Consider the following 26905-nt stretch of genomic DNA (forward strand, 5'->3'; position numbering starts at 1 on the left):
TGGTCTGGCCACTTGAGTATCCCCCTCCCCTCACCAACAATAGAATTTCTTGGTCCTTCTAGGCCAGATGAAGGCAGACCATGTCAGTGTGGACATGGTGGAGGATTACAAATACCTGAGGATACGAATTGACAATAAACTGGACTGGTCAAAGAACACTGAGGCTGTCTACAAGAAGGGTCAGAGCCATCTCTATTTCCTGAGGAGACTGAGGTCCTTTAACATCTGTCGGACAGTGCTGAGGATGTTCTACGAGTCTGTGGTGGCCAGTGCTATCATGTTTGCTGTTGTGTGCTGGGGCAGCGGGCTGAGGGTAGCAGACACCAACAGAATCAATAAACTCATTAGTAAGGCCAGTGATGTTGTGGGGATGGAACTGGACTCTTTGATGGTGGTGTCTGAAAAGAGGATGCTGTCCAAGTTTCATGCCATCTTGGACAATGTCTCCCATCCACTACATAATGTACTGGGTGGGCACAGGAGTACATTCAGCCAGAGACTCATTCCACCGAGATGCAACACAGAGCATCATAGGAAGTCATTCCTGCCTGTGGCCACCAAACTTTACAACTCCTCCCTTGGAGGGTCAGACACCCTGAGCCAATAGGCTGGTCCTGGACTTATTTCCATATGGCATAATTTACATATTATTTAATTATTTATTGTTTTATGTTGCTATATTTATACTCTATTCTTGGTTGGTGCAACTGTAACGAAACCCAATTTCCCTTGGGATCAATAAAGTATGTCTGTCTTTCTATCTAAACCCTCAGTTTGGCTTTGCTGGAGAGGTGGGGAGGCTGGAATTGACAGTTGATGAATAGTTATATTGGAAATTTAAAGACAAAGTGTGTCATGAAGAAAGCCTCTGTATTTTTGTATGTTTATTTTTCATTTGTCATCTTGTAACTACTTTTTTTCTTCACAATTTTTATGTAGCTTCTGCACTGTTTCCTCCTGGCATTAAATAAAACCCCTTTGTACCAAAGTGCTGTTGCCGCTTACCATCTGTTTTTTTTCCCCAACTGGTGACCCAAGTCGGACAAGCTTACCCACACCTGATAGCGAGGTGTGACACTAGATATATTGCATGTATTCAAAAATGTTTTGAAGTGGCAGGGAAATGGGTGATAAAGTATCAGGTTTGATGAAAGGCCTTTGAACTGAAACATTTATTGTTTCTCTTTCTGAAGATGCTGTCTGACCTGTTGAATGTATTCAACATTTTTATTTCGTGTTTCCAATATCTGCACTTTTGAAATGTTCTATTGCGTGTCATACAATATATTTAAAATGTATATTCGAGATCTTAAGCAAGTAGAACAATGTCTCAAACTCCTCTAGTTTAGGGAAATCTGTAGGGACTCATCCTTTTACACATTTCAACTTAAGCCAATTATTACCATGCTTGATGAAGTGGCAGTGAAACATTTTTCTGAAGCCTGTTATATCTTGTGAAATTTCTGTCTGTCTTTGCTAAACTGTTCAGTTTGTTAGTTAATGCCCCACCTGGTATCATTTCCTGTCTTACTCTTTCCATATCATATTTTGTCACCTGATTCTCAGTGTTTAAATCAAAAATTTGTTACATTGATTCTTCTGTGTAATTTTAATTCTCTGGCTGAATTGAATATAGATATAGTTTGAGCGATTAAGGAAAATGAAATACTTAATTTCTTCCAGTGATTAAGGGTCTTTCTGCCACAATTTTACATGCTCGTATTAAGCTGCGCATTGTATAAATCATTGAGCATCTTTTGAATTGCTTGTTTGCCATTATAGTTTTCCCAGTAAAAGACTTTTGTCACTTGGCAACCTGCTCTGTAACTCAAAGGAGTAGATAAAAGCAATGAGCTCAGGATGTGCCGATTGGCTCATAACAATTAAGCATTGTAGCAGATCGTAGCCATTTTGTGCATAGTAAACTCCCACAAATGGCATTATAGATCGCAACAAGACAGTATGTTTTTGTGATATTGGTTAAAGGATAATTATCACAAAACACCAATTTTAACTGCCTGCTCTTCTTTAAAATAGTACTGTAAGATCTGTTGTGTCCTTCTGAGAGCTGGTGGGACCTTGAACCAAGACAGCGGGTTTGACAGGTCACTACGTATTAACCTCTCCAATGAAGTGTCAGTCTAGAATTTTGAAATGGAGCTTGACCTCACAACTGAGAAATGATTGATGCATTTACTGCTCTAAGCTAATAAACTACTGCTGCCTTCAATCTGTCGCACATATCTGGCATTTAAGTTAAGATCTTCCTGATGTGTATCAACCTCAAAGTTGGCAACAAAATTGCCTACTATTTGTCTTTGAAAGACAAAACTTGCTGCTGGTGGGATCAAAGGGCCTTCTGGACTCCTTTCTGGTGTGGAAACAGAAGGTGACAATCCTATTTATTTATTTTAGAAATACAATACGGCACAGGCCCTTCCGCCCCAATGAGCCACACCGCCTTGCAGCCCACCTATATAACCCTAGTCCAATCGCAGGGCAACTTAACCTACTAACTGATGTGTCTGTGGACTGTGGGAGGAAACTGGAGTTCCCAGAGGAAACCTATGCTTTCATGAGGAAGATGTACAATCTCCTGACAGACAGTGTCGAAATTGAACTCCAAACTCCACTCTGAGCTGTAATAGTGTCACATTAACTACTATGCTACTGTGGGAGGCCTTGCTACTTACAGTATGTCTTTGTGGTTCTCGCGAAGGCTTCCTTCATGATTTAGCAAGCCAATCTGTGATGTTATGATCATCTAAAGAGAGAGATATGGAAAGAAAAGAGCATTTAAGAAGGTGTTTTGCAATATACCTGCACATATTTAATTGTAGAGCATTGATATCCAGGTATCAGTTCTTCCTGAAATAGAATGTGTGTAGTTTTGCTGTATTCTTTTTCAAGAATTGCCAGTTTGTGTATATGAGTCTTAAATGAGCCGCAATAAATTTTTGAAACTCAAGATTGTATAAGTGCTGCAAATCTGAAATAAAAAAAAGAAAATACTGAAAACACTCAGAATATCAGGCAGCATCTATGGAAGAACTATGAATTAACATTTCAGGTTAATTTCAGGTCAAGGTAACTTATCAGAATTGAGAACAGTAGGAAGAAGTTGATTTTAATGTATGGAAAGAATGGGTGTTGGGTGTGTAGCTGGGAGAAAAGGGATGTGTTTGATAGGATGAGGCCAGAGGATCTGAATGTCTGATTATAAAAGATTAGAGTGCAGTGAGAGAAAACAAAGGGATGTATGAAATCTGAAATGCAGTTCAGAGCTGATATTTGAACTACAAGGAGAACACCAGAAATGCCCAGCAGATTGGGCATTGCTTGTGGTTAAAGAAAATCAGTTATCACTACAGATAGAAAGCTCATCACAAAACTATAAACACAAGAAATTCTGCAGATGCTGGAAATCCAAAGCAATATATACAAACGTTGGAGGAACTCAGCAGATCAGGCAGCATCTATGGAAGTGAACAAATAGTTGACGTTTAGGTCTTCTACTCTTCTTCAGGACTGGAAAAGAAGGGGGACGAAGTCAGAGTCAAATAGGTGATAGGTGGCCAGGTACTTGGGAAAGGCAAAGGGCTGGAGAAGAAGCTAATCTGACAGGAGAGGAGAGTGGACCATAGTAGAAAGTGAAGGAGGAGTAGATGATAGGCAGGTAGAGAAGAGCTAAAAGGCCAGAGTGGAGAAGAGAAGAGGAGGGGAGAAGGAGAGGTTTTTTAAAACTGGAAAGAGAAATCAGTATTCATGCCATCAGGTTGGAGGCTACCCAGACAGAATATAAAGTGTTGCTCCTCCACCCTGAGGGTGGCCTCATCGTGGCACAAGAGGAGGTCAGGGACTGGCAAGTGGGCTTAGGAATCAGAATTAAAATGTTGGATCACTGGGAAGTTCAGTTTTTGAATGATGAAATGGAGGTGTTTGACAAAGTGGTCCACCAATTTACGACAGGTCACACCAATGCAGAGGAGGGCTCATTAGACACGCCAGAACAATTGACAACCCTATCAGAGCTCCTATCAGATTGCTTCATTTCCAGCCCTTTACCTTTCCCACCCACCTAGCTGTCCTTCTCCTCCCCCTTCCCACCTTTTTTATTCTGGTGTCTACCCTCTTTCTTTCGAGCCCTGAAGAAGGGTCTCAGCACAAAACGTTCATTTCCATAGATGCCACCTGACCCGCTGAGTTCCTCCAGCATTTTGTGTGTGTAGCTTATAGAAAAATTAGACAGTTCTTAAACAGAAAAAAGCAAGTAACCTGTAATTATTGAATTTGATATTGCCCTGAAGGCTGGAATGTGCCCAGATGGAAGGAGGGGATTTGTTCCCTGGAGCTTTCGTTGGGTCCCATTGGAACAGTGCAGAAAACCACAGACAGAGCAGGTGAAAGTGGAAGAGGACGAAGAATAAAAGTGACAGGAACTGCACAGTTAGGGTCACTTCCACAGGTTGAAAGGATTCACCTAATCTGCATTTCTTTCCAATGTGAAGGGATATTATGACAATTGTAATTAGTACATTTGATTGGAAGACGTGTAAGTGAATCACTGCTTCAAGTTCAAGTTTATTATCATAAGCATACATAGACAGGGTATAAATGCCATGAAAATTAGTTTTTGCAGCAACAGCACAGTGCATTACAAACGTGACCAAAATGGAAAGAATCTTTGGTTCTCAGGGTGGTAGAAAAGCACCAGGGAGTTGAGAAAGTAATGACTCCTTTGAAAAGCTGAAAGAGGAGAGGAGAGAAGCTATGTGTGTTGCTGCAAAACTTGTGGAATGTGGCTGAGAGTGTGAGAGGTGATCTATTGAATGTGAAGGCTGTGGGATGAGAGGAACAAGGGAAACTTATCTTTGCTGTCTCAGAGACGAGACAGAATAAGTGCAGCAGTGCAGGAGAACAAATTAGATGCAGTCAAGGACCCTGTCAACTATAGTCGAGGGGCAGCCACATTTAAGGAACGTAATTATAGATGAATCTTTGTGGAAATTTGTGTCATCGGAGCAGCTGAAATGGAGATGGAGGAACTGGAAGCACGAATGGAGACGGAGAGTTTGTAGAAAGCAAAGTGGGAGTAAGTATTGGCAAGATAACAGAGTGTCAGGGCTTATGACTGATGTTTGCTGCTAGCTTATCCCCTGAGAGGGAGAAATTCAGAAAGGAAAAGGCAGTCATATGGACTATGTGAAGGTGATACCAGGACGGGAGTTGGGATGTTAAAATGAAAATTCTGAATGAATGCAGTTGTGTGCAAGATAAAGAGTAGAGGGAGGAGGCTTGAGTGGGGCTGACATACCAACTGTTCCATACATCCTATAAAAAAGCTTGAACCCATCTGAATTGCATATTTCATGTGGAGAAAGAAAATAGAGTTGCAGAAGTTGTTCAGTATGAGAATGAATTCAGCCAGTTAAGCAAGTGTATCATTGTATCATTTCTTAATGCATGTATGCATTTCTAAATGACAATAAAAGAGGACTGAGTGTTCTCATAATCTAAGTGTGTTGATGAGGGGAAGTGGTTGAATCTGTATTCAAGCAAGAAGTGAAAGGGATTCAGAGCATCCTGTTGTGAAAACTGCTAAAGTGGGTATGATTATCAAAGTTTTAGAGATGCCACTGGAGGATGAGGTAGAGGTAGGAAAAATATATGCTGAAACAATGGATCTGCTGGGACAATCCTGCCAATGGATCTTGGGGAGAAGGTTGCCTGCAGAGGGTTGGGGAATTATAAGGTTGGAGTCTGTGGATGAAAAATCTTGATATTCAAACCTTTTTGGGATTCAGTGGCATGATATTCACTGGTCCAGATGGAAGTATGACAGACAGTCTGAGAGCAGACATTTGGCCTCTGCAAAATTGTTCTAAGCCACAACAGCACTGCCATCGTCAGCTAGTTTATTGATATTAGTGTTTGTCCTTCATGGACAAGGAATTCCAAGTTCAACAAAGTTAAAATAAGGAGTGGAAAAATTAAGGTACTCAATGGCCCATCAGCAATTAATGGCGAAATTTCTGTCCTCGTTTTTAAAATATGGATTTTGTTACTGGTGCGCTTGATGCCCTCGATTTCTGTGAATGGTTTAATAATGTCAAAATGTTTCAAAAAATTCTGTTGCTCTGAATAGGACTATCTGATTTCAGAAGAGCCACTGTAACACACATTATTTCATTGTGGTGAGGTTGAAAGTTATACTTTTCTGTTTTTGTCAGGTGTAAATATTTGTTTTATTTTAAGGAAGTTAGAACTTACAGTGCCTTGGAAAAAGTATTCAGCCTCCACAACTATTTTCACATTTTACTATCTCATTTTTTAAAACTTAAAATATATTGACAAATGTTTTTGAGCTAATCTACAAAACATTGTGCATCATGTCAAATTTAAAGAAAAATTCCGCAACCTGTCAGAAATTTACTAAAAGTTAAAAACCAAAATTGTGAGGCTGAAAAAGTATTTATCCCCTTTGTAATTTGTATGTTAACTTTCCTCAGTAGCAATATTGTCTAGGTAGTCTCCAGCCCCTTAGTATGAACATAGAATTCTCCAACTTCCAGTAATTCCCTCCCCCTCCCTTCCTCTATCCCTATGTTACTCTGCCCCCTCCCCCAGCTGCCTATCACCTCCCTCATGGTTCCGCCTCCTTCTACTACCCATTGTGTTTTCCCCTATTCCTTCTTCACCTTTCCTGCCTATCACCTCCCTGCTTCCCCTCCCCCACCCCTTTATCTTCCCTCTTACTGGTTTTTCACCTGGAACCTACCAGCCTTCTCCTTCCCACCCTCCCCCCACCTTCTTTATAGGGCTTCTGCCCCTTCCCTCTACAGTCCTGACGAAGGGTTCTGGCCCGAAACATCGACCGATCTTTTTCACGGATGCTGCCCGACCTGCTGAGTTCCTCCAGTGTGTTGTGAGTGTTGCTTTGACCCCAGCATCTGCAGATTATTTCGTGTTTACAATATATTACCTAACCTTACCTCGCCTAATTTGTCAATGTAGAAAATTGGAGAATCATCTGTTTCAATGAATTCATAAGAATACTGTAAATATCCCTACTCTCTGTAAGGTCCAACAGTATGGTAGATTTTCAACAGACCAAACCAAAATGAAGACAAAAGTGCGTTCAAGAGTAGCCAGAGAAATTATAGTAGAGAAGTACCAATTTGGGTAAGGGTACAAGATCACCTCAAGGGTACTGAGCATACCTTGGAGGTTAGTGCAGTCCGTTTTGAAAGAGTGGGGGAAAAATATAAAACCACAGTCACAGTGCATCCCCCCCCCACCCCAATCTTTGTCGCTGGAGAAGAATGGCACTTGTAAGAGAGGCGACTGTGATGGCAACAGTCACTCAGAGTGAACTGCAGAATTCGGTGGCTACAACTGGAGAAAAGTTCATTGCTCCATAATCTCCAAGGCCTTGCACAAAAGTGTATTTATGGAAGAGTGGCAAGGAAGAAGCCCTGGCAAAAAAAAGCATATCCTTGCCTGTATAGACTGTGCAAAGAGTCAATTAGAGGATACTGCAAAGATGTGGAGGAAGGTTTGGTGGTCGGATGAGACAGAAATGTAATTTTTTGGCCTCAACACTAAGTGGTATGTGTGGAGTAAATCTAAAACTGTGCATTAGCCGGTTAATGCCATCCCTACTGTAAAGTATTATGGAGGGAGCATCATATTATGAGGATTTTTTCAGCAGCAGGGACTACTGGAAATCTGGGTCAGTAAGACGAATGCTGCTAAATAGTGATGTCCTGGATAAAAACCTGCGAGCCTCTGCAAGCAAGCTTAAACTGGGGAGGAAGTTTGCCTTTCAGCAGGACAATGACATTGCCTCAAAGCATTGTATGTTTAAAGTTTCTGACTCAAAGGTGATTGTGTCTACACTCATGTCCACACTGCCAGAGCAACCATGGAGTGGTTTCAGATGAAGAAAATTGAAGTCCTTGAGTGGCCCAGTCAGAATCCTGACCTTACCTCGATCGAATATCTTGGGTATGAGCTCAAGATTGCTGTCCACCGCAGTACCCCAACTAGCCTGACACAGCCTGAGCAATTTTATAAGGAGGAATGGGCAAATCTTGCTCCATCACATTGTGTGAAGCTAATAGAGACTTGACCAAAAAGACTACTGGCTTTTATAGCTACAAGAGGTGGTTCAACTAAGTGCTGAGCAAAGGGGGATGACTTTTAAACTGCTGACTTTTCAGTTTTGAATTTTAGTCTTTCATGCTTTAAAATTTTCCCTGTTTTTTGGGCTCTGTGGAAAAAATAAGCATGTGATTCACAAGTAAATGTTCCCAGTTAAATTGATCAAAATCACTGGTTGTAATTCTTATTTCTGTAAACAAAGGGTTGAGGACCGAATAGTTTTTCAAAGCATTGCATGTTTAAAGTTTCTGACTGAAAGGCAATTGTGTCTACACTCATGTATCCATCATACCTTACAGTTTGGGCCATTTGGATAATTTTCCTGATAGAAGAAATTGTTTAAGGAATTGTGTATTTTGTCATGCATCGACAGATTCACAATGATGAAAGCTGTGATTCAGTGTTAATTGACACTTGTAGCTTTTACTTCAAAAATCTATTGTTTTAGACTTAAAATATGGAAGGTGGGCATTCAGCTCATGCTGGTGCTTTGAAAGTACATTCCAATTAGTCCTACGTCTGTTTGATTAGATATGTATTACGGATTTTCCTTATTGAAAATGCTATGTTGTATTTGAATCTATACCATTAAGAAATATCTTGGGAATTAGGCATTCTTAGTTAACATTTGAAACTTGGAATAGGTGCCTTCCAATTTGAGAAAGATAGGAGAAAACTTATTTTTCATTTAATGTGATTTGTGTAAAGCATGAAGCATTTCGAAGAAAAGCTAGAAGCATTAATGGTCAAAAGTGATTTGGGATCTGCATACATAAGACCTGTTGAATCACTGGCCTTGTGCCTGACCGATTAAAAGAATGGCTATCCTGTGCTGCACAAATGAAAGAGCTAGGCTGCTGAATCAGAGGGACATTAGGACTGCGTCTGTCCTATGTTTCACGGAATCCTGGTTAATCCCCTTCTGTACCGGATGCAGCGATTCAGATCGACAGATTTACTGTACACTTTCAGGATAGATCAATAGAGTCTCTCAAAAGCAGAAGAGATGGAGTATGCCTCACGATCAACTCTTTTTGGTGCGCAATTCTGCTCACCAGACCTGGAATACCTAGCAGTTAAGTGCCGTCCTTTTTACCTACCATGGGAGTTCTCTGGGGTCATTTTGGTAGCGGTATACATTCCACATCAGGCCAATATCAATCAGGCTTTAGATGATCTGAGCAATGGGATCAACATGCATGAAACAGTGCACCCTAATGCCTTCACCATTGTTTTGGGAGATTTTAACCAGGCCGGTCTGAAAAAAAATTCACTAAGCCATTACCATCAACAGATCACTTGCAATACTAGAGGAAACAACACACTGGACCATTGCTACACCACCATCAAGAATGCCTACCGTGCTTTTCCACACCCTCACTTCGGGAAGTCTGATCACCTGGTTGTACTTCTACTCCCTGAGTATAGGCAGAGACTGAAGATTGCAGCACCAGTAGTGAGGACCAAGAAGTTTTGGACAAGGGAAGCACAGGAGCGCCTACAGGACTTCTTTGAATTGGTGCATTGGACTGTATTCAGGGATTCCTCTTCAAACCTGGATGAGTATGCTGCAGTTGTTACCGACTTTATTAAAACCTGTGTGGATGAGTGTGTGCCTAGAAAGACTTACTGTACATTTCCAACAAAAGCCGTGGATGAACCAGCAGGTACGTTGTCTGCTAAAGGCTAGACCTGTGGCATTCAAGTCTAGCGACCCAGGCCTGTACCAGAAAACTAGGTATGATTTGCGGAGGACTCTTTCAAGGGCGAACGAGGTTGGAGACCATATCAGATGCACGGCAACTCTGGCAGGGTTTGCAAAACATTACTTCATACAAAGTGAAACCCAATAGCATGAATGTCAGCAATACTTCACTATCAGATGAACTCGACACCTTCTATGCCCACTTTGAAAGGGAGAACACGACTACAGCTGTGAAGATCCCTGTTGCACCTGATGACCCTGTGATCTCTGTCTCAGAGGCTGATGTTAGGCTGTCTTTAAAGAGAGTGAACCCTTGCAAGTCAGAAGGTCCAGATGGAGTCCCTGGTAAAGGCTCTGAAAATCTGTGCCAACCAACTAGTAGGAGTATTAAAGGGCATTTTCAACCTCTCACTGCTACGGGCAGAAGTTCCCACTTGCTTCAAAAAGGCCACAGTTATACCAGTGCCTAAGAGGAATAATGTGGGCTGCCTTTGTGACTCTCACCCGGTAGCTCTCACATCTACAGTGATGAAATGCTTTGAGAGGTTGGTCATGACTAGACTGAACTCCTGCCTCAGCAAGGACCTGGACCTATTGCAATTTGCCTATCACCACAATAAGTCAACAGTAGACACAATCTCGATGGCTCTTCGCATGGCTCTAGACTACCTGGACAACACAAGCACCTCTGTCAGGATGCTGTTCATCAACTATAGCTCAGCATTTAATACCATCATTCCCACAATGCTGATTGAGAAGTTGCAGAACCTGGGCCTCTGCACCTCCCCCTGCAATTGGATCCTTGAATTCCTAACCAGAAGATCACAATCTGTGCGAATTGATGATGATCAACACTGGCACACCTCAGGGGTGTGTGCTTAGCTCACTGCTCTACTCTCTATATACACATGACTGTGTGGCTAGGCATAGCCCAAATACCATCTATATATTTGCTGATGATACAACCATTGTTGGTAGAATCTCAGATGGAGACAAGAGGGCGTACAGGAATGAGATATGCCAACTAGTGGAGTGGTGCCACAGCAACAACCTGGCACTCAATGTCAGTAAGACGAAAGAGCAGATTGTGGACTTCAGGACGGGTAAGATGAAGGAACACATAACAATTCTCAGAGGGATCAGAAGTGGAGAGAGTGAGCTGTTTCAGGTTTCTGGGTGTCAAGATCTCTGAGGATCTAACCTGGTCCCAACATATCAATGTAGTTATAAAGAAGGCAAGGCAGTGACTATACTGCATTAGGAGTTTGAAGATATTTGGTATGTCAACAAATACACTCAAAAACTTCTATAGATGTACCATTGAGAGCATTCTGACAGGCTGCATCACTATCTGGTATGGGGGAGGCTACTGCACAGGACCGAAAGAAGCTGCAGAGGGTTATAAATCTAGTCAGCTCCATCTCGGGTACTGGCCTACAATGTACCCAGGACATCTTCAAGGAGCAATGTCTCAGAATGGCAGCATCCATTATTAAGGACCTCCAGCACCCAGGGCATGCCCTTGTCACTGTTACCATCAGGTAGGAGGTAGCGTAGCCTGAAGGCTCACACTCAGTGATTCAGAAACAGCTTCTTTCCCTCCGCCATCCGATTTCTAAATGGCCATTAAACCCTTGGACAGTATCTCACTTTTTTAATATATAGTATTTCTGTTTTTGCATGTTTTTAATCTATTCAATATATGTACACTGTAATTGATTTACTTATTTTTAAAATTTTTATTTATTTTTTCTCTTCGATATTATTACATTGAGCTGCTGCTGCTAAGTTAACAAATTTCATGTCACATGCCGGTGATGATAAACCTGGTTCTGATTCTGAGTTAGACCACATTTCGGGTGGGACTATTCATTACATCATAGGAAGGATGTATTAGAATTGGAAGGGGTACCTCATCAATTTAACAGCTCTACCTGAATTACAAATATAATTGCAAGAAAGATTACATAAACTAAGAATGAATGATTAAGAATTTAGATTAAGGGATCATTTATTTGAAGTTTTCTTTATTCAAAGGGGAACTTGGAGGACTGATGGAGAATTTGATTTTACTGTCTGTGTATTCCAGGGTCAGCATGAATAGTCTTAAGAATTGAGCTTTCAGGAATGAAGGTAAAAAAAATAATTGTTTTCTAGAGGATGGTAGAAAATTTGAATGCTTCAGAAATATAATTAATAGTAGATTTTTAATGTTTTGACTTTGATATATATTTGTAACCGGGGAAAAGAGGTAAAGATACCTTATAAGTAATAGGTCACAGGTCAGCAATGTTCTCAAAGATCTTGTGTTATTTGTATTTGAGGAGCAATGTTTTTGTACTTTGTGGGGTTTTGTACCCCTCACTTCTGCCTTTAATTTTGCCTTGGTGCTGTATTCAGTGAGTTGTTTTAATCCTAATAGCAATGCTAAAGACTAATTTTTCTTATTTGAAGTAGAAAAACTGTGCATAATTAAATTTTCTGGGTAATTGAGCACTAGTTGGATAATGAATGCATCTGTGCATCTACGTAGGTGGGAAGCCTGATCAATCTGCTTACTAATTTACAACGGGAAGAAAAATAAAAATTAGTATTCCCCAAATCTGACAGTGACTGCTAGCGCAGTAAAATAAATGCAGCAGCTGCTTGTATCTGCCCATTGATTAGAAAATGCCTAAATTAGTGAAACAGGAACGTTCTATGTCTTTGAGTAATCCTGTCACTAATTAAACAAAACCTTGATACTTGATATATTGCCACTTTGCATTATAGAAGTTGGGGAAAAGCTACATTATTTTGAGTGAATCCTTCTGAAGAGGATAAATTTGTTTTATTTTGCTGTTTGTAAATGATTAGGCTCATGTCCTTTCTCAATTAGGCTGCTTTTGCTGGTCTTCATCCTCCCCCAGGACAGATACAGTGACAGATGTGCTGGTAAGTTGGTTGAATTAGTTCCTAACTGTGTCACCAAAGACATCGGGTACATGGTCGTCTACAGACCAAATCATTTTTAAACTAAGGCAAAATGGTGGATCTGGATCAGATCCAAAATAAGTCCAACAGTTAGATGTAAGCATTTTGCAAGCCCTTGAGCTTTACATTTACTTTACATTTTAGCTCCCTGTTGCGTGTAATATAAATTATTTTATAATCTGTAGAGTTTAAGTCTTTTAATGTTAAGCAGCCATTTTGTCATTAATCATGATGTTTTGATCAAATAGAATAGTGCTTTAAATACTTGGTGTATTTATGATCTAAATCTTTGCTCTTTGAATATTTGATGTTATTTCCCTGATTTTATTGAAACTATATGCTCTACTACTACTATCCTAATTCACCTGACACAAAAATTATGCACATCCTGCTGTATCCATTTCCACCTTCCCAGCTGAGAAAGATCACTGGTAACTATCATTGCAGCATTGTCAAAACATTTTATTGTTGATGTACGAGAGAAGTTAAATGTCGTATTTTCTTTCTCCACCTGATCATGCTTCCCCCCGCCCCAGATTCTAGTGATCTGACTCCAAGATTGGGAATAAATTGAATACCTAACAAAAATACCTAAGGTCACAAAGTCAAAACACAACACCAATTTTTTCGGAATATGTTGGTCCAAGACTTTACCAGCAACTCTTCAGCGTTTCACAGATTTGCATTCAATATAGTTTTAACTGTTTATATCTCCTCTTGTGGCAGAAATATGTAGTATATAGTTTAACTTCAGTTTGCTGTGTTTTCATAACGTATGGTCTGCACGGAACCTTGTCTTGTAAGCCTTGGTGAAATTTCAAATTCTTTTTTTTTACAGCTTTGTATTAACATGTTTTCTAAAAACTGAAGGATCTGTTTGAGGAGATGTGGGTTAGGCATTGGAATGACATAATCTATTGTTTGGAGTTTGTGTTGCTCTATTGTGGTGGAAATGCTGTTCATGTCAGCTGCCTGCAGTCTCCCCAAACAGATCCTTTACTCCCAGTTGAAGGAAGGCCAGTGAGCCCTGGTGGGCAAAGGAAATGCTTTAAGGATAACATCAACATCAGCCTGAAGAAATTCAACATCACATCTAAAAACTGGGAAGACCTTACACACAGTAGATGGAGGAAATCTGTTCAGGAGGGGGCTGCACTACATGAGAGTGACCTCCACTCTGCTGCAGAGAATAAGCAACAGCTGCAACGAGAGACTGAACAACCAAAAGACCAGCCACTAGCCACAGGCACCACTTACTCATATCCATTCTGCAAGAATATGTTAATCCTAGATTGGTGTCTACAGCCACCTGATGACCCACTAATAGCCAATCCCTTACATTTTTTTAAAACTTGAATGATATCACTACTTCTAAATAAACACCATCTCACTTTTGTCAACTCTCCCACTCAATGTATTTTCTCCACACAAAAAAACTATTTCAAAGTAACTCACTGATTGTAAAGCTCTTTGGAATGTTGCAATGTGAAAGGCACTGAGTATATGCAAATTCACTGCCTAGTTATGAGCAAGCTTACTAAATAAACAACACTGTTAATGCCCAGTCCTTAGCCTGAAACATTCTTATCATCATCATCATCATCATCATCAGGTGCCGTGCCCAGTTTGAGCTTTGACTGCCATGGCCCACACGCTCCTGTTTCGGGTCAAGTGGATCAATTCATTAGTATTCATTTCCAGTTCCTTGGCTGCTGTCACCATCATCATTTGTCTTTGTCTTCCTCTTGCTTTCTTCCCTTCAATCTTTCCCATAATTACCGTGCATTCTAACTCCTCTTTCCTAATCACATGTCCAATGAAGTTACGCTGCCTTTTCATGATCTCATACATTATTTCTCTTCTTGTGTTTGCTCTGTTCATGACATCCTCGTTAGATATTCGTTTCGTCCATGATATTCTTTGCATCCTCCTCAAAAACCACATCTCTGCTGCTTCAATTCGTTTCCTCATGTTACTAGATATTGTCCAACATTCTCAGCCATATAACATAACTGGATAAACATAACATTTCAGTACTAAGGCAGGTTGTCATGCCTAGTTTAGTATTGGTCAGTATACTCTTATTCTCGTAAAGGTGTCTTTTGCCATCCCTATTCTTCTTTTGAAGTCCATGTTGCACCTGCCATCTGATGTCACCCAGCTTCCTAAGTAGCAAAAGTTCTGTACTTGTTTTATGTCTTCCCAGTTTATTTTCAGGCTGCAGATCGGATTTTCCTTCTTTTTGGATATCACCATACATCCTGTCTTTTTGCGATTGATAAACCCATTTTTGCACTTTCTTCAACAACTATATCAATTAAGTTTTGTAGTTCTTCCTCCGTACTTGCAATTAGCACAATGTCATCTGCATATCTATTATTATTGATGTTTTCACCGCCAACTTTGATTCCCAAGATGTCTCTTATTTTTTGTAATATTGTTTCACTGTACACATTAAATAAATCAGTAGAGAAGACACACCCTTGTCTAATGCCTCTCTTGATTTTCGTAAACTGACTCACTTCTCCATCTGTTCATACAGCGGCAGTTTGTTCCCAGTACAGTTTTCTGATTAGGCGGAGGTCTTTCGAATCTAGATCTAAAGTTTCCTGTAATATTTCAAATAACTTACTGTGCTTCACTTTATCAAATGCTTTTGTGTAGTCGATAAAGCAAACAAACAAATCTTTTTGCACTTGAATAGCTCGTTCTGATAGTATCTTTAACATCGATATGGTGTTTCTTGTACCTTTGTCTTTCACAAAACCAGATTGTTCGTTACCTATTTCAGCTTGTATCCTACATTTAGCTCTTGTCATCAAAATTCTTAGAAGTATCTTGGTGATATGACTTATTAAACTTGTGGTCCTATGTAATTCATATTCCATTGCTCTAGATTTCTTAGGAAGAGTGATAAATACTGATTTTTTTTTATCTCTTCTAGTATTATTCCATCTCATAAATGTCACTGATTAAGTCATTAAGTTTTTCAATTCCATAATCTTCAAGGGTGATAATTTGTTCTATTACTTTAAAAAAACATCCAAGATGCTTGTGGACCTGGAAAAGTCCAGGTGATAACACCAGAAATCAAATTGACTTTATTTCTAAAAACCAAAGATTTAGAAACTCAGTGACTCAATGCAAAACATATCCAGGTGCAGACTGTAATAGTGACCATAACCCAGTAGTATGTCATTTAAAGTAAAACTTAACACTCTTATATTTTTTTGTTAACCTCAAGGCAAGATCAATATCAGGTACACTGATAGTCGTCTCATCAACACCTCATTTGTCCTCAGCAGTACCCCAGCTGCTTACTTGAACCTCATTCTAGAAAAGAAATTTTTTCCAGTTACCCTGTAAGGATGGTTCACCAGCTACTTGTTCCGTGCTTCTCTCTGCCTTTTCTGAAGTGGTATAGAGAATATTACCACTTTCCAATTATGCCCTTCATGTCGTTGAGACTTACACTTACACTCAGGGCCAATTTATTAGGTACGGCTGTACACTTCATTAATGCAAATATCTCATTAGCCAATCATATTGCAGCAACACAACGCACAAAATGATGCAGGCATGGTCAAGCGGTTCAATTGTTGTTCAGACTAAACATCAGAATGGGGAAGAAATATAATCTACAGTGGCTAGAGTTTATGGAGAATGGTGTGGGAGAAAATAAAAAATACATCCAGTAAGCAGCAGTTCTGTAGGCAAAATGTCTTGTTAATGAAAGAGGTCAGAGGAGAATAGCCAGACTGGTACAAGCTGATAGGAAAGCGACAGTAACTCAGATAACCATGTTACAACAGTGGTTTGCAGAAGAGCATCTCTGGACACATAGCACATTGAACCTTGAAGTGGATGGGTTATAAAAGCAGAAGACCACAAACTTAAGACATTAAGACATAGGAGCAGAATTAGGCCATCTGGCCCATTGAGTCTGCCTCGCCATTCAATCATGGCTGATCCTTCTTTTTTCCTCCTTCTCAACCCCAGTTACCAGCCTTCTCACTGTAACCTTTGATGCCATGTCCAATTAGGAACCTGTCAATCTCTGCCTTAAATACACCCAACGACCTGGGTGCATGTGGCAACAAAATTCCACAAATTCACCACCCTTTGGCTGAAGATATTGCTCCGCATCTCTGTTTTGAAAGGGTGCCACTCTGTCCTGAGGCTGTGCCCTCTTGTCCTAGACTCTCACACCATGGGAAGTATCCTTTCCACATTTACTTTGTCTTGGCCTTTTAACATTCAAAAGGTTCCGATGGGATTCCACCCTCATTTTTCTGAATTTCAGCGAGTACGGACCCAGAGCCATCAAATGTTCCCTGTATGATAACCCTTTCATCCCTGGAATCATTCTTGGGAACCTCCTCTGCATCCTCTCCAATGCCAGCACATCTTTTCCAAGCTGAAGGGCCCCACATTCTTCACAATACTCAAGGTGAGGCCTCACCAGTGCCTTATAAAGCCTCAGCATCACATCCTTGCTCTTGTATTCTAGTCCCCTTGAAATGAATGCTAACATGGCATTTGCCTTCCTCACCACCGTCTTGACCTACAAGTTAATCTTTAGGGTGTTCTGCACAAGAACTCCCAAGTCCCTTTGCATCGCAGATTTTTGGATTTTCTCCTTGTTTAGAAAATAGTCCGCACATTTAGTTCTACTACCAAATGCATGACTGTGCATTTTCCAACATTGAATTTCATGTGCCACTTTTCTGCCCATTCTCCTAATCTGTCTTAAGTCTTTCTTCATCCTACCTGTTTCCTCAACACCGCCTGCCCCTCCACCAATCTTGATATCATCTGCAAACTTGGCAACAAAGCATCTCTTCCATCATCTAAATCATTTATATACACCATAAAAAGAAATTGACCCACCATCGACCCCTGTAGAACACCACTAGTCACTGGCAGCCAACCAGAAAAGGTTCCTTTTATTCCCACTTGCTGCCTCCTGCCAATCATCTAATGTTGTTAGAACTTTCCTGTAATACCATGGTCTCAACTTCGTCAGACAAGATTTTCCCTGCAGGAAACCATGCTGATTTTGTCCTATCTTATCCTATGTCACCAAGAATTCCATCATCTCATCCTTAACGCTTGACTCTAACATCCTCCACTGAGGTCAGGCTAACTGGTCTACAATATCCTTTCTACTGCTTTCCTCTTTTCTTAGAGAGTGTAGTGACATGTACAATTTTCCAGCCCTCTGGCTCCATGCCGGAGTCCAGTGATTTTTGAAAGATCATTTTGAAAGCCACCACAATCTCTAACGCTACCTCTTTCAGAATTCTAGGTTGCAGTTCATCTGGTCCGGGTGACTTACATACCTTTAGGTCTTTTAGCTTTTTGAGCACTTACTCTCTTGTAATAGCAACTGCACCCACTTCTCTTCCTTCACACTCTACAACATTAGGCATACTGCTAGTGTTTTCCTCAGTGTAGACTGATGCAAAATACTCAGTTTATCAGCCATCTCCTTGTCCCCCGTTATTATTTCTCCTGACTCATTTGTTTGCGGTCCTATGTCACTACGTTCAGTGACCACTTTATTAGGCACAGGAGGTAGTTAATAAAATGGCCACTGACTTTACGTAAACACTTTGCCATCCTATCTTAACCCATCTGCAATTTGAAGCTCTCAACCATACCTTTGTTACCTGCAGCCATGATTATTCTAATGTTCTATCAGGCACATCTTCCATCCACTAGATATGAAAACCTTTGCTGCCTTTAGCATGATTTGCCTTAAGTCATGTATAATTGCCCCCTTTTGACCTTCATGAGCTCCTAGCCAATGAATGTGTCTATCTTTGGATATCTAACCCCTAGTTCAAATTTGTATATCGGTAGTCTTTCAGGGTTGTCCCACTCTCCATCTCTATCCGCTTTGAGCCATACAACTAAGTGCTGTGTTCTGTGTCCCTTCATTTCTGGACTATTTCTTTTTGTGATCACGTCTTTAATTGACTGAAATATAAGCTCTCCACCACTCTGTCTTTAAAATTATTAAGACTTTGATCAAGCTTATGTGATATTCGCCCACCAACCCTTATTTATGAGCACACTTCTATATATTAATTTGTCTTCAAGAGAAACATTGGAAAGCTTTATATTCCTTCAGATGGTCATTGATTACTCTGTGTTTTGTCACCATAATTGCTTCAGACACTTCAGAACAATAATAAAACAAACCCAGGAATTAGCCAAGTATTCTAGGAGTAAGTACATTAGTTAACAAAAAAAATCATTGACCAAAGCAACCATTAAGGTAAACTTAAGATATTTTACAAAAATATTCTGAAAAAGGGGTCAGTGAAGGTCTTTTTTTGCCAGGTTAGCATTATATAATGTGATTAAAAGAGAAATGTGTGAATTGATAATATACTTAATGGTATATGAATGTATTATAAACATTTGACTTCTAACAATATGTACAGTATAACACATTGTTCAAAGGTTTCAAAGGTGCATTTAATGTCAGGGAAATGAATACAATATACATCCTGAAATTCTTTTTCTTCGTAAACATCCACGAAAACAGGATTGCTCCAAAGAATGGATGACTTTTAAATGTTAGAACCCCAAAAGTCCACCTCCCGGCTCACCCCACCCACACATAAGCAGCAGCAAAACAATGACCCGCCCCCTCCTCTACCAGCAAAGAGTACTGTAACTAATCATCATTCCCTTTCTTTCACATGCTTTGATTGTATACCTTGCAACATAGCGCAGACTTTCTGTGGTGTTGTCAGTGAAAGAAAACTGGACAAGCTGTTTTTAAATCTATTAATGGTCCTTCACATAAGTCAGGATTTTCAAGGGCATCTTTTAGCAACTGGGTACAAGAGTCTCAGGTGACTTCTAAAATATTTACTTGCCGTAACACTGAAAACATAAATCACAAACTGATAGAGAAATTCGGCTAGTCAAGCAGCATCTGTGAAGGCAAAAGGATAGGCAATGTTTTAGATCTGACCTTCCACAGGTGCTGCTTGACCTGCTGAGGTCCTCCATCAGTGTGTTTCTTTTTGCTCCAGATTCCAGCATCTGAAGTCTTTTGTGTCACTTAGATAACATATTAGATATGAGCATTGAAGTGTGTGGTGGTAAAATGCCATTGATTTTATTTTGTCTTGAAGCATTGCTGTTTTGCTTCACAATGTTAATACTAATGTTCCCAGAGTATGACGAATGAGAATTTTATCTGTCTAAACTGTTCAATTTATTGATCTTCCTTTATTTCACAGTTTCCCTCATGTCCATGATCTGCACACGACACTGCGGCTGTTTGGCCTCGGTGTGGTCAGGCATTTTGCTTCGGACCCCGTGATAAACACGAGTTGGTGTTGGACGTCATGAGCATAGTAATTCCACTTGGAGTTACTACACCAGATACTTCATACTCTGATATGGCTGCTGGATCAGAGTGAGTACAATAAAGATACTGGAAGATGTGGGTGAGCAAGAGTCAGGGAAAGAGATTTTTATATTTGTGGACCAGGGTATTGGATGAATACATTGCTATGGTAATTATGGGTGCTTATTAAAGCAATAAGCTCTAAAAGAATTGAATAATTTGAATGCTGAAGAAGATATTACTGTCTCAAGGACCAGTGACTTTCTTAGTCGTAGCCATGCTATTTCACCAGTGATGCTGCTGTATCTTTTTTAATTACAAATTGTTTGTTAATTTATCTTCTCCTTACCATTTCCTTCCCCCACTTTTTCCCACTACCAATCTTTTCATCCTGTAAGTGCTAAAAGTGTTTGTAATATTTATCTGAATGCACCTTTTTAACAGCAAATTCTGAGTAGCTAAACACAGCGAGCATACTTCATGGTACAGAAATCCTGTTAACCAACACAGCTGATCAACCAATGCATAGGATTTAATAGTAATGCAAACCTTTGAAATATTGTTGGTGCTCATCAGCTTTCAATTATCATCTTGCTTCCAAAATCTGTACTCCATTCTTTATTTAGATGCTGAACGTAGCTGCTGTCCAATAGTAGGAAACTGATCTGATCCATTCCTGCTTCAACCAGGCCATTGGTTCCATTCAATCCCATGTCATCCAAGTGCTCCATTCCATTCCTTGGGCCAATTTTATGCACAATTGCATAAATCCTTTCCTCCTGCTCCATTTCTCCCCAGCAAATTTATTTGCTTGCCACTGTCTTTGATATTTTTTAAATTATTTGACAAACTAGGCTAAATTAGAATGTATTTCTTCAAAATCAAATGGAACGTGGCTTTCTATTTATTTTGGGATATTTCCTGTTCTTGCCAAAGGTTATAGGGAATCGCCATAGATCCATGTTACCTATGCAGCTTGGTTTTGAACACCAGAAGTTATATGAATGTTCAGTGTATCATCTTGAAAGAGCTCCAACAATATTTAAGTTTCATTTTTTTTTATTGTCAACCATTTTGAACCTCTAAATAGAAACTTAATGACAATGTATTAATTATACTGCTGGAGATGGAAGAAGTCCTGTGTGTGTCATAGCTGAGCTCTGGGTTTGTTCTTGGTGAAGTTTAATATAGTTAACCTGATGGTAGGGTATATTTTGTATTCACTATGATGTACTATGATGTACCCTGTGCCTGAAACATGTTTATTTTATCCCCACATTAAGAGTCCTATTCCAGTGTATTATCCTGCTGCTAAACTCTAAAGGAGGGAATGAGTAATCCAGTTGCAGGATCATGTTTCAACTAGGGGTGCACTATAAACAGGAATTAGTACTAAGTTTAGATTCATTACTGTAAATCATGGGCTCAGACCAGATTGGTGCAGGGTGTTCAGTTACATCCTGTTGGGTGTTGAGTACCTATTGTGTAAGATTATCTGCATAAGCTGTATGTTTTTGTGCAAAAGAAAATGTGTATATTTATAAGAATAGATCCTCTGACTACTTTGTTCGGAGATGGGCACAGATAAATCTGCATTATAACTTATTCAAGTTTTTTCTGTTATTTGGGATATTAAGCAAACAGGTAAGGTATTCCTATACTCAACAGTTTGTTTGCACTTTATGTTCTACCTTCAAGTGGAAAACATTGGCAGAACTCTTGAGTATTATCTGATGCCCTTTTACCTGGAGAGGGTTATAAATTTGTCTGTTCTGGGATTTAGTTTCAAAACCGTTAGTGAACTTTGTATGTGATTTTAGTTTGATGCGAGTCTTCCACAGGCTAATTTTTTAAAATATGTTTTTGAAAGGACCCCACACTTCATCGCCATCATTTTTCTGCCATCTTTATGGGTTCACTTTTTGGAGCAAGGAAAACACAGTTACTTGATGATTTGAATGTGGTAGTGAGCAGACTGTGGGGAAGAAATGAGCGTGCTAGTGGGAAAAGATGGACCTAAAACTAGAGATTAATAGGATGGTTAGCTGCTGATAGCTAATTAAATCAATGGAAAACTGAAGTGGAACATTGACATACAACAAGTTCAGAAAACTTGATCTGAAATGGCTACAAATTAAGAGTCTTAGATTTTGAGTATAGTGTGCATCAGGATGTGATATTCAGTATGCGAGGCAATTGGAATCTAGTGCAGTATAGGAATGCAGAGTGTTAACAGTGCTTTGTTAAATCCTGAGATGGTATTTGCTTCAGTGAGATGGAGTGGTTTATAACTTGAGTGGAATGACAGGCACGTACCTTGCCTACAGAGGCTTCCTTAAGTCACTTCTTCCTGCTGTACTCCTTGATCTAAAGACCATGTCCAGCCCTTGCTTGCTGTGTTAATTTTCTGTATTTCATGAACCAGCGCACATGTAAAAGGTACTGTTTTTCTATCCTTGTCAGCAAAGCGAATGACCTTTTATGCATGTGGTATCATTCAGTCACCCACTCCCTTGCATTTTCCAGCTACAGCAGAAGAGATATCACACTGCACTGTTAAACATAGACTCTAAGGAATTACTCACTGACTTGTTAAAGCAATCAAGCCAGCCTGACAGATCTTGGTGGCCCACATTTCCTAACAAAACCAGCATTCAATTTATGCTCTATCACAGTTTGTTAAGTTAGAGATCACAAAACATAAGTGGAGCATTCGGCTTTTTCCTTTCTCTTTTGCAGTTTTCCAATCTGCTTTAAATGCATCCCTGTTTTTAATGTTTGCAGGATTCCCATTCTTATCTGATAAGGAGTTTTTCCTGTGTTTCTTATATTTATTATTAATGATCATCATAGGTTATGCTAAGGGCCCTGCATATGCAGTGCTTCTGATGAATATCTCTGGGTGGAAGAGAGCCCCCAGTGATCCTCATGGTCCTCTTGTCCTGGCCTCTGCATCCAGCACATCATTCTCTGCAACTTCCGCCTCTCTGCATCTTCATGGTATCTTTACTTTGCCGCATTCTCCACTTTCTGCATGATCGTTCTCTCCTTGATTCTCTTGTCCACTTGTTCCTCCCCATTAATCTTCCTTTTGGTACTATCCCTGCAAGTGAAATAAGTATTACACCTGTCGATTCACTTCCTCTTCACCTCCATTCAGGGCCCCAAACAGTGCTTCCAGGTGAGGCAATACTTTGCATTGGTGAGACCTGATATAAATTGGGGGAACTGCTTTGTCATGAACCTTGGCTCCATCTGCAAAATATAGGATTTCTTGGTGCCCAACTATTTTAATTCTAATCCCCATTCCCACCGTGACACAATGATCCATGACCTCCTCTACTCACAAGATGAAACCACTCTCAGATTGGAGGAGTAACACTTCATATTCTCCCTGCTGAGTTCGTCCAGCATTTTGTGTTTGTTGCTTTGGATTTCCAGCATCTGTACAATCTAGTGTATTTATAGATTTAAAGCCCACATTTTGATTTCTTCCACAAGTGAAAATATCTTCTCTACATCAACACAATGAAATGTCTCTAGCATTTTGAACAAGCAGTAAGAAGGTAGGATTAGGCAAAAAAAAGAGAAATATTTGTTAGACGCTGAGAGCGAATGCCTCAGGAAGCCAGAAAGGATACTGAAAATGATGAAGTGCAATTGAGAAGAAACTGAGGAAAGTATAGAAAAGGGTATGAGAGCTGCCTTGGGAAGATGAGGATGATGGGCTTAATTGGCATCCCTTCAATTTAAGAGTTGTTGGAGATGCACCTATTCTGTTCAGTTTAACATCACACCACTGATGTGATTCCTGCAAATGGTGGACAAAACTTTCAATTTATTTAAAGGTGAGCTGCTAACTACAGGATACTTAGCCACTGACCTGTACTTTGGCTGCTGTATTAGTGTAGCTAGTCCAATTGAGGTTTTGATTTTTGGTAATCACTGGCATGTTGAGGGTAAAGGACTTACAGTGGTAATTCATTAAAAGTCAGGGTTATGTGGGGTTTTTTTGTCTCGATGGTAATTTTCTGGCAGTTTTGTGGCTAATCTATGTGTCCTCTTTCTTCAACGTGTGCCAAATTGAACTACTTTACACATACTTACTATTGGAATTCACTTGTATATTTGCATATCTATTCTGAAAGGCGTTAATTAAACTCACAGCAAATTTGAAACTGGTTTTCTGATCATCCAGACCAATGGTATATAGCAATAGGCAAGGCAACAGCCCCTGTGGAAGTCCACTTCCATCCTTGCCCAATGGGATAAGATATATTTTTGCTGCACATACACAAGTCTGCTCTAGGATGAGGTATTGAAGGCATTTTGAAATTGCCACTTGTTCAGTTATGTCAAAAAATTAGTAAGCTTGGTCAATTAATTTTGACTGATTATTCTGTATGTTGTCATAAGACCATATGACCATAAGATATGTCAGCTTAAAGTTGATTCCTTGGAAAACAATCTGAAATGCCCTTTTATTTATCAGGTTATTAATGGCAAAGCAGTAGCAAAGTGTAACATCTTCAGAATACTCTTGAAAAATTATGTCAAAGAACTTGAAGTCTTCTCCATTGACGTTAAATTTAGGTTCTAGCCCAGGGCAAGTGTAGAATAAAGTATATCCTACTGATATACCAAGTATATCATGCAATGCATCCATGCAGCTCTGGTTCTCATTGCAGCCATGTCTTTGTTGAGGGGAGGGGAACGCAGAGCCCTGATAAGTTTTGTGATTAGAATGAGAATCCTGTAGTGACTTTTCTCAGTAAACTTTTGATATTTTTATCTGAAGCTAAAATCTTTAGGAGAATTCATCGGATGTAGCAGAAAATAAATTCAATTTTTGCAGTGAATTGTTCATAAGGAATATGAAAAATTTGCTGGAACAAATATGTTTGCATTTCATGTTTTTATACTGAAGTTTAGTTGTATTTCAACTCATGACTATCTGATTATGTAATGTGTCTTTTTCTTTTGACAAGTATATTGTGCAGATACCTTGGAAATTGTTATAAAATTTTGCCTGATAAACGCTAGATGTCCCTGTTCATGCTATTCATACAAACCACTGTTTTTGGCAAATCAAGTTTGATATTAGATCTTCATGGTGACTGGAACAACATACTCTCTGTCTTTAACACCGTTGCAAAAAATGGCTGCATTTAGCGTTGTTTAGTGACATTCTGGTACCTGCGGCCTTTTTTACTGGACAAAATGAAACAAGTTTTCTATCCATTAAAGGCCTGTTAATTAACCAAACTTTTTGTTTACTTTTGTTAATGGAATTGAAATTTTGCAGGTGTTAGTAATAATACGAATGGTAACTTTTGTGAATTTCATTAAATATACAGTGTGCAATTCATAGCATTGGTAGGGATTGAGAAGCAGCTTGAAAGAATTGTGACAAATAAGCCATGCATTGTACTCTCTAGAAAGAAAGAAATAATTCCTAACTGATTATTGCCACATTAACATTTAAGTTCTTTGTGACGGTGCCTAAGGATAATTATCATCCAGGACGTGACTGTTTTGCTTTGCAGATGAGTCTTTTGATCTTTTATTCCAGCTTGAGGTAGACAAGATCTTTCCACATCATCTTATTGTAAAAGTGTACCTTTTTCCCAAAAAAATGTATATGCAGGTAATTCACTAATCAATATATGTCTTGCATTAATTTTGCCATCAAATCAATACCTTCATTGTGCTATCAAAGCCATGATCTTACTAAGCACCAACGCCATTTATGTTTCCTTTTTAAACGAATACCTATAAGGCATTTGAGAAAGGATTCAACCCTGCTGTATCCCGTGGTCCTGCCCCACAAACTCTTTGCAGTAGCACAGAGCTTCAGCACACCTGTTAGCACATAGTCCTGGAGCTTGGACTGTGCTGGCCAGCAGCATTTATTTCAAAACATCATTGAATTAAAAGTGTGTCTTCCATACATTTAAAAAAATATCATAATATAATTGTTCTAGTTACAACATATCAAAACCATTCATATTTCCTCCTTAAACTATACTTCCAGGAAGTGTTCAATTGGCCTAGATTGTGCAGATGTGGAGAGGGTGTTTTCTATAATGGATGAGTCCAGGACCAAGGGTCCAGTCTCAAAACAGAGGGATGTCCATTTAGAACAGAGATGAGGAAACTTTTTTTTAGCCAGAAGGTAGTGGTCTGTGGAAGTCATTGCCACAGGCGGCTGTGGAGGCCATGTCATTGTGTTTAAAGTGGAACTTGATTGGTTCTTGATTAGTAAAGGTGTCAAAGGTTACAGGGAGAAGGCAAGAGAATGGGGTTGAAAGGGATAATGGATCAGCCACGATGGAATGGTAGAGCAGAGTTGATGGGCCAAATGGTGTACTTCTCCTATGTCTTACAGGACTCAGCCCCTCAGTGCTCAGTGCAACGTTATTTTTAATTGTTGTCCTTCCTCAAAAAGCCTTTGGAGTGGCACTGGCAGTGTCATGATTCCGAGGTATTTGTCTGCAGTATTAGCTGTATCTACTCAATGCCTTCTGATTTCATAGTGAGAGTGGATAGCAGACAGAAACTAATGAATTAAATTGTTTTAATTGAACACAGTTTGGAATAAATTTGTTTCACTAGGAAGAATGTATTGATGACTGTATGACTATTCATGATTTAGTAATATGTTTTCATTCCTCAAGCCCTGCATTTTACTA

General features: G+C 39.6%; 1 protein-coding gene and 1 long non-coding RNA gene across 12 annotated transcripts in view; one reads left to right on the forward strand and one right to left on the reverse strand.

Moving 5' to 3' along the window:
- Positions 1 to 26350, reverse strand: part of LOC134356669 (uncharacterized) — a 34156-nt gene extending 7806 nt beyond the window's left edge. Inside the window, exons 1-2 of the long non-coding RNA XR_010020409.1 lie at positions 22530 to 26350; positions 2694 to 2764 (exon numbers count right to left, since the gene is read on the reverse strand). This is a non-coding gene — a long non-coding RNA (uncharacterized LOC134356669). The remainder of the gene's footprint in view (positions 1 to 2693; positions 2765 to 22529) is intronic.
- Positions 1 to 26905, forward strand: part of setd5 (SET domain containing 5) — a 200808-nt gene that overhangs the window by 37687 nt on the left and 136216 nt on the right. For 7 of the 11 annotated variants that reach the window (XM_063067677.1, XM_063067674.1, XM_063067676.1 and 4 more), the window contains exons 2-4: positions 11958 to 12001; positions 12747 to 12802; positions 20104 to 20282. In XM_063067677.1, the coding sequence (XP_062923747.1) occupies positions 20212 to 20282 (71 nt within the window). In that variant the 5' untranslated portion in view covers positions 11958 to 12001; positions 12747 to 12802; positions 20104 to 20211. Of the gene's footprint in view, positions 1 to 11941; positions 12002 to 12746; positions 12803 to 20103; positions 20283 to 26905 lie in introns of those variants that run through there. The other 4 variants (XM_063067672.1, XM_063067673.1, XM_063067670.1 and 1 more) reach the window with 3 other exon arrangements.

This window comes from Mobula hypostoma, chromosome 15, assembly GCF_963921235.1.
Source record: "Mobula hypostoma chromosome 15, sMobHyp1.1, whole genome shotgun sequence".
Taxonomy (NCBI): domain Eukaryota; kingdom Metazoa; phylum Chordata; class Chondrichthyes; order Myliobatiformes; family Myliobatidae; genus Mobula; species Mobula hypostoma.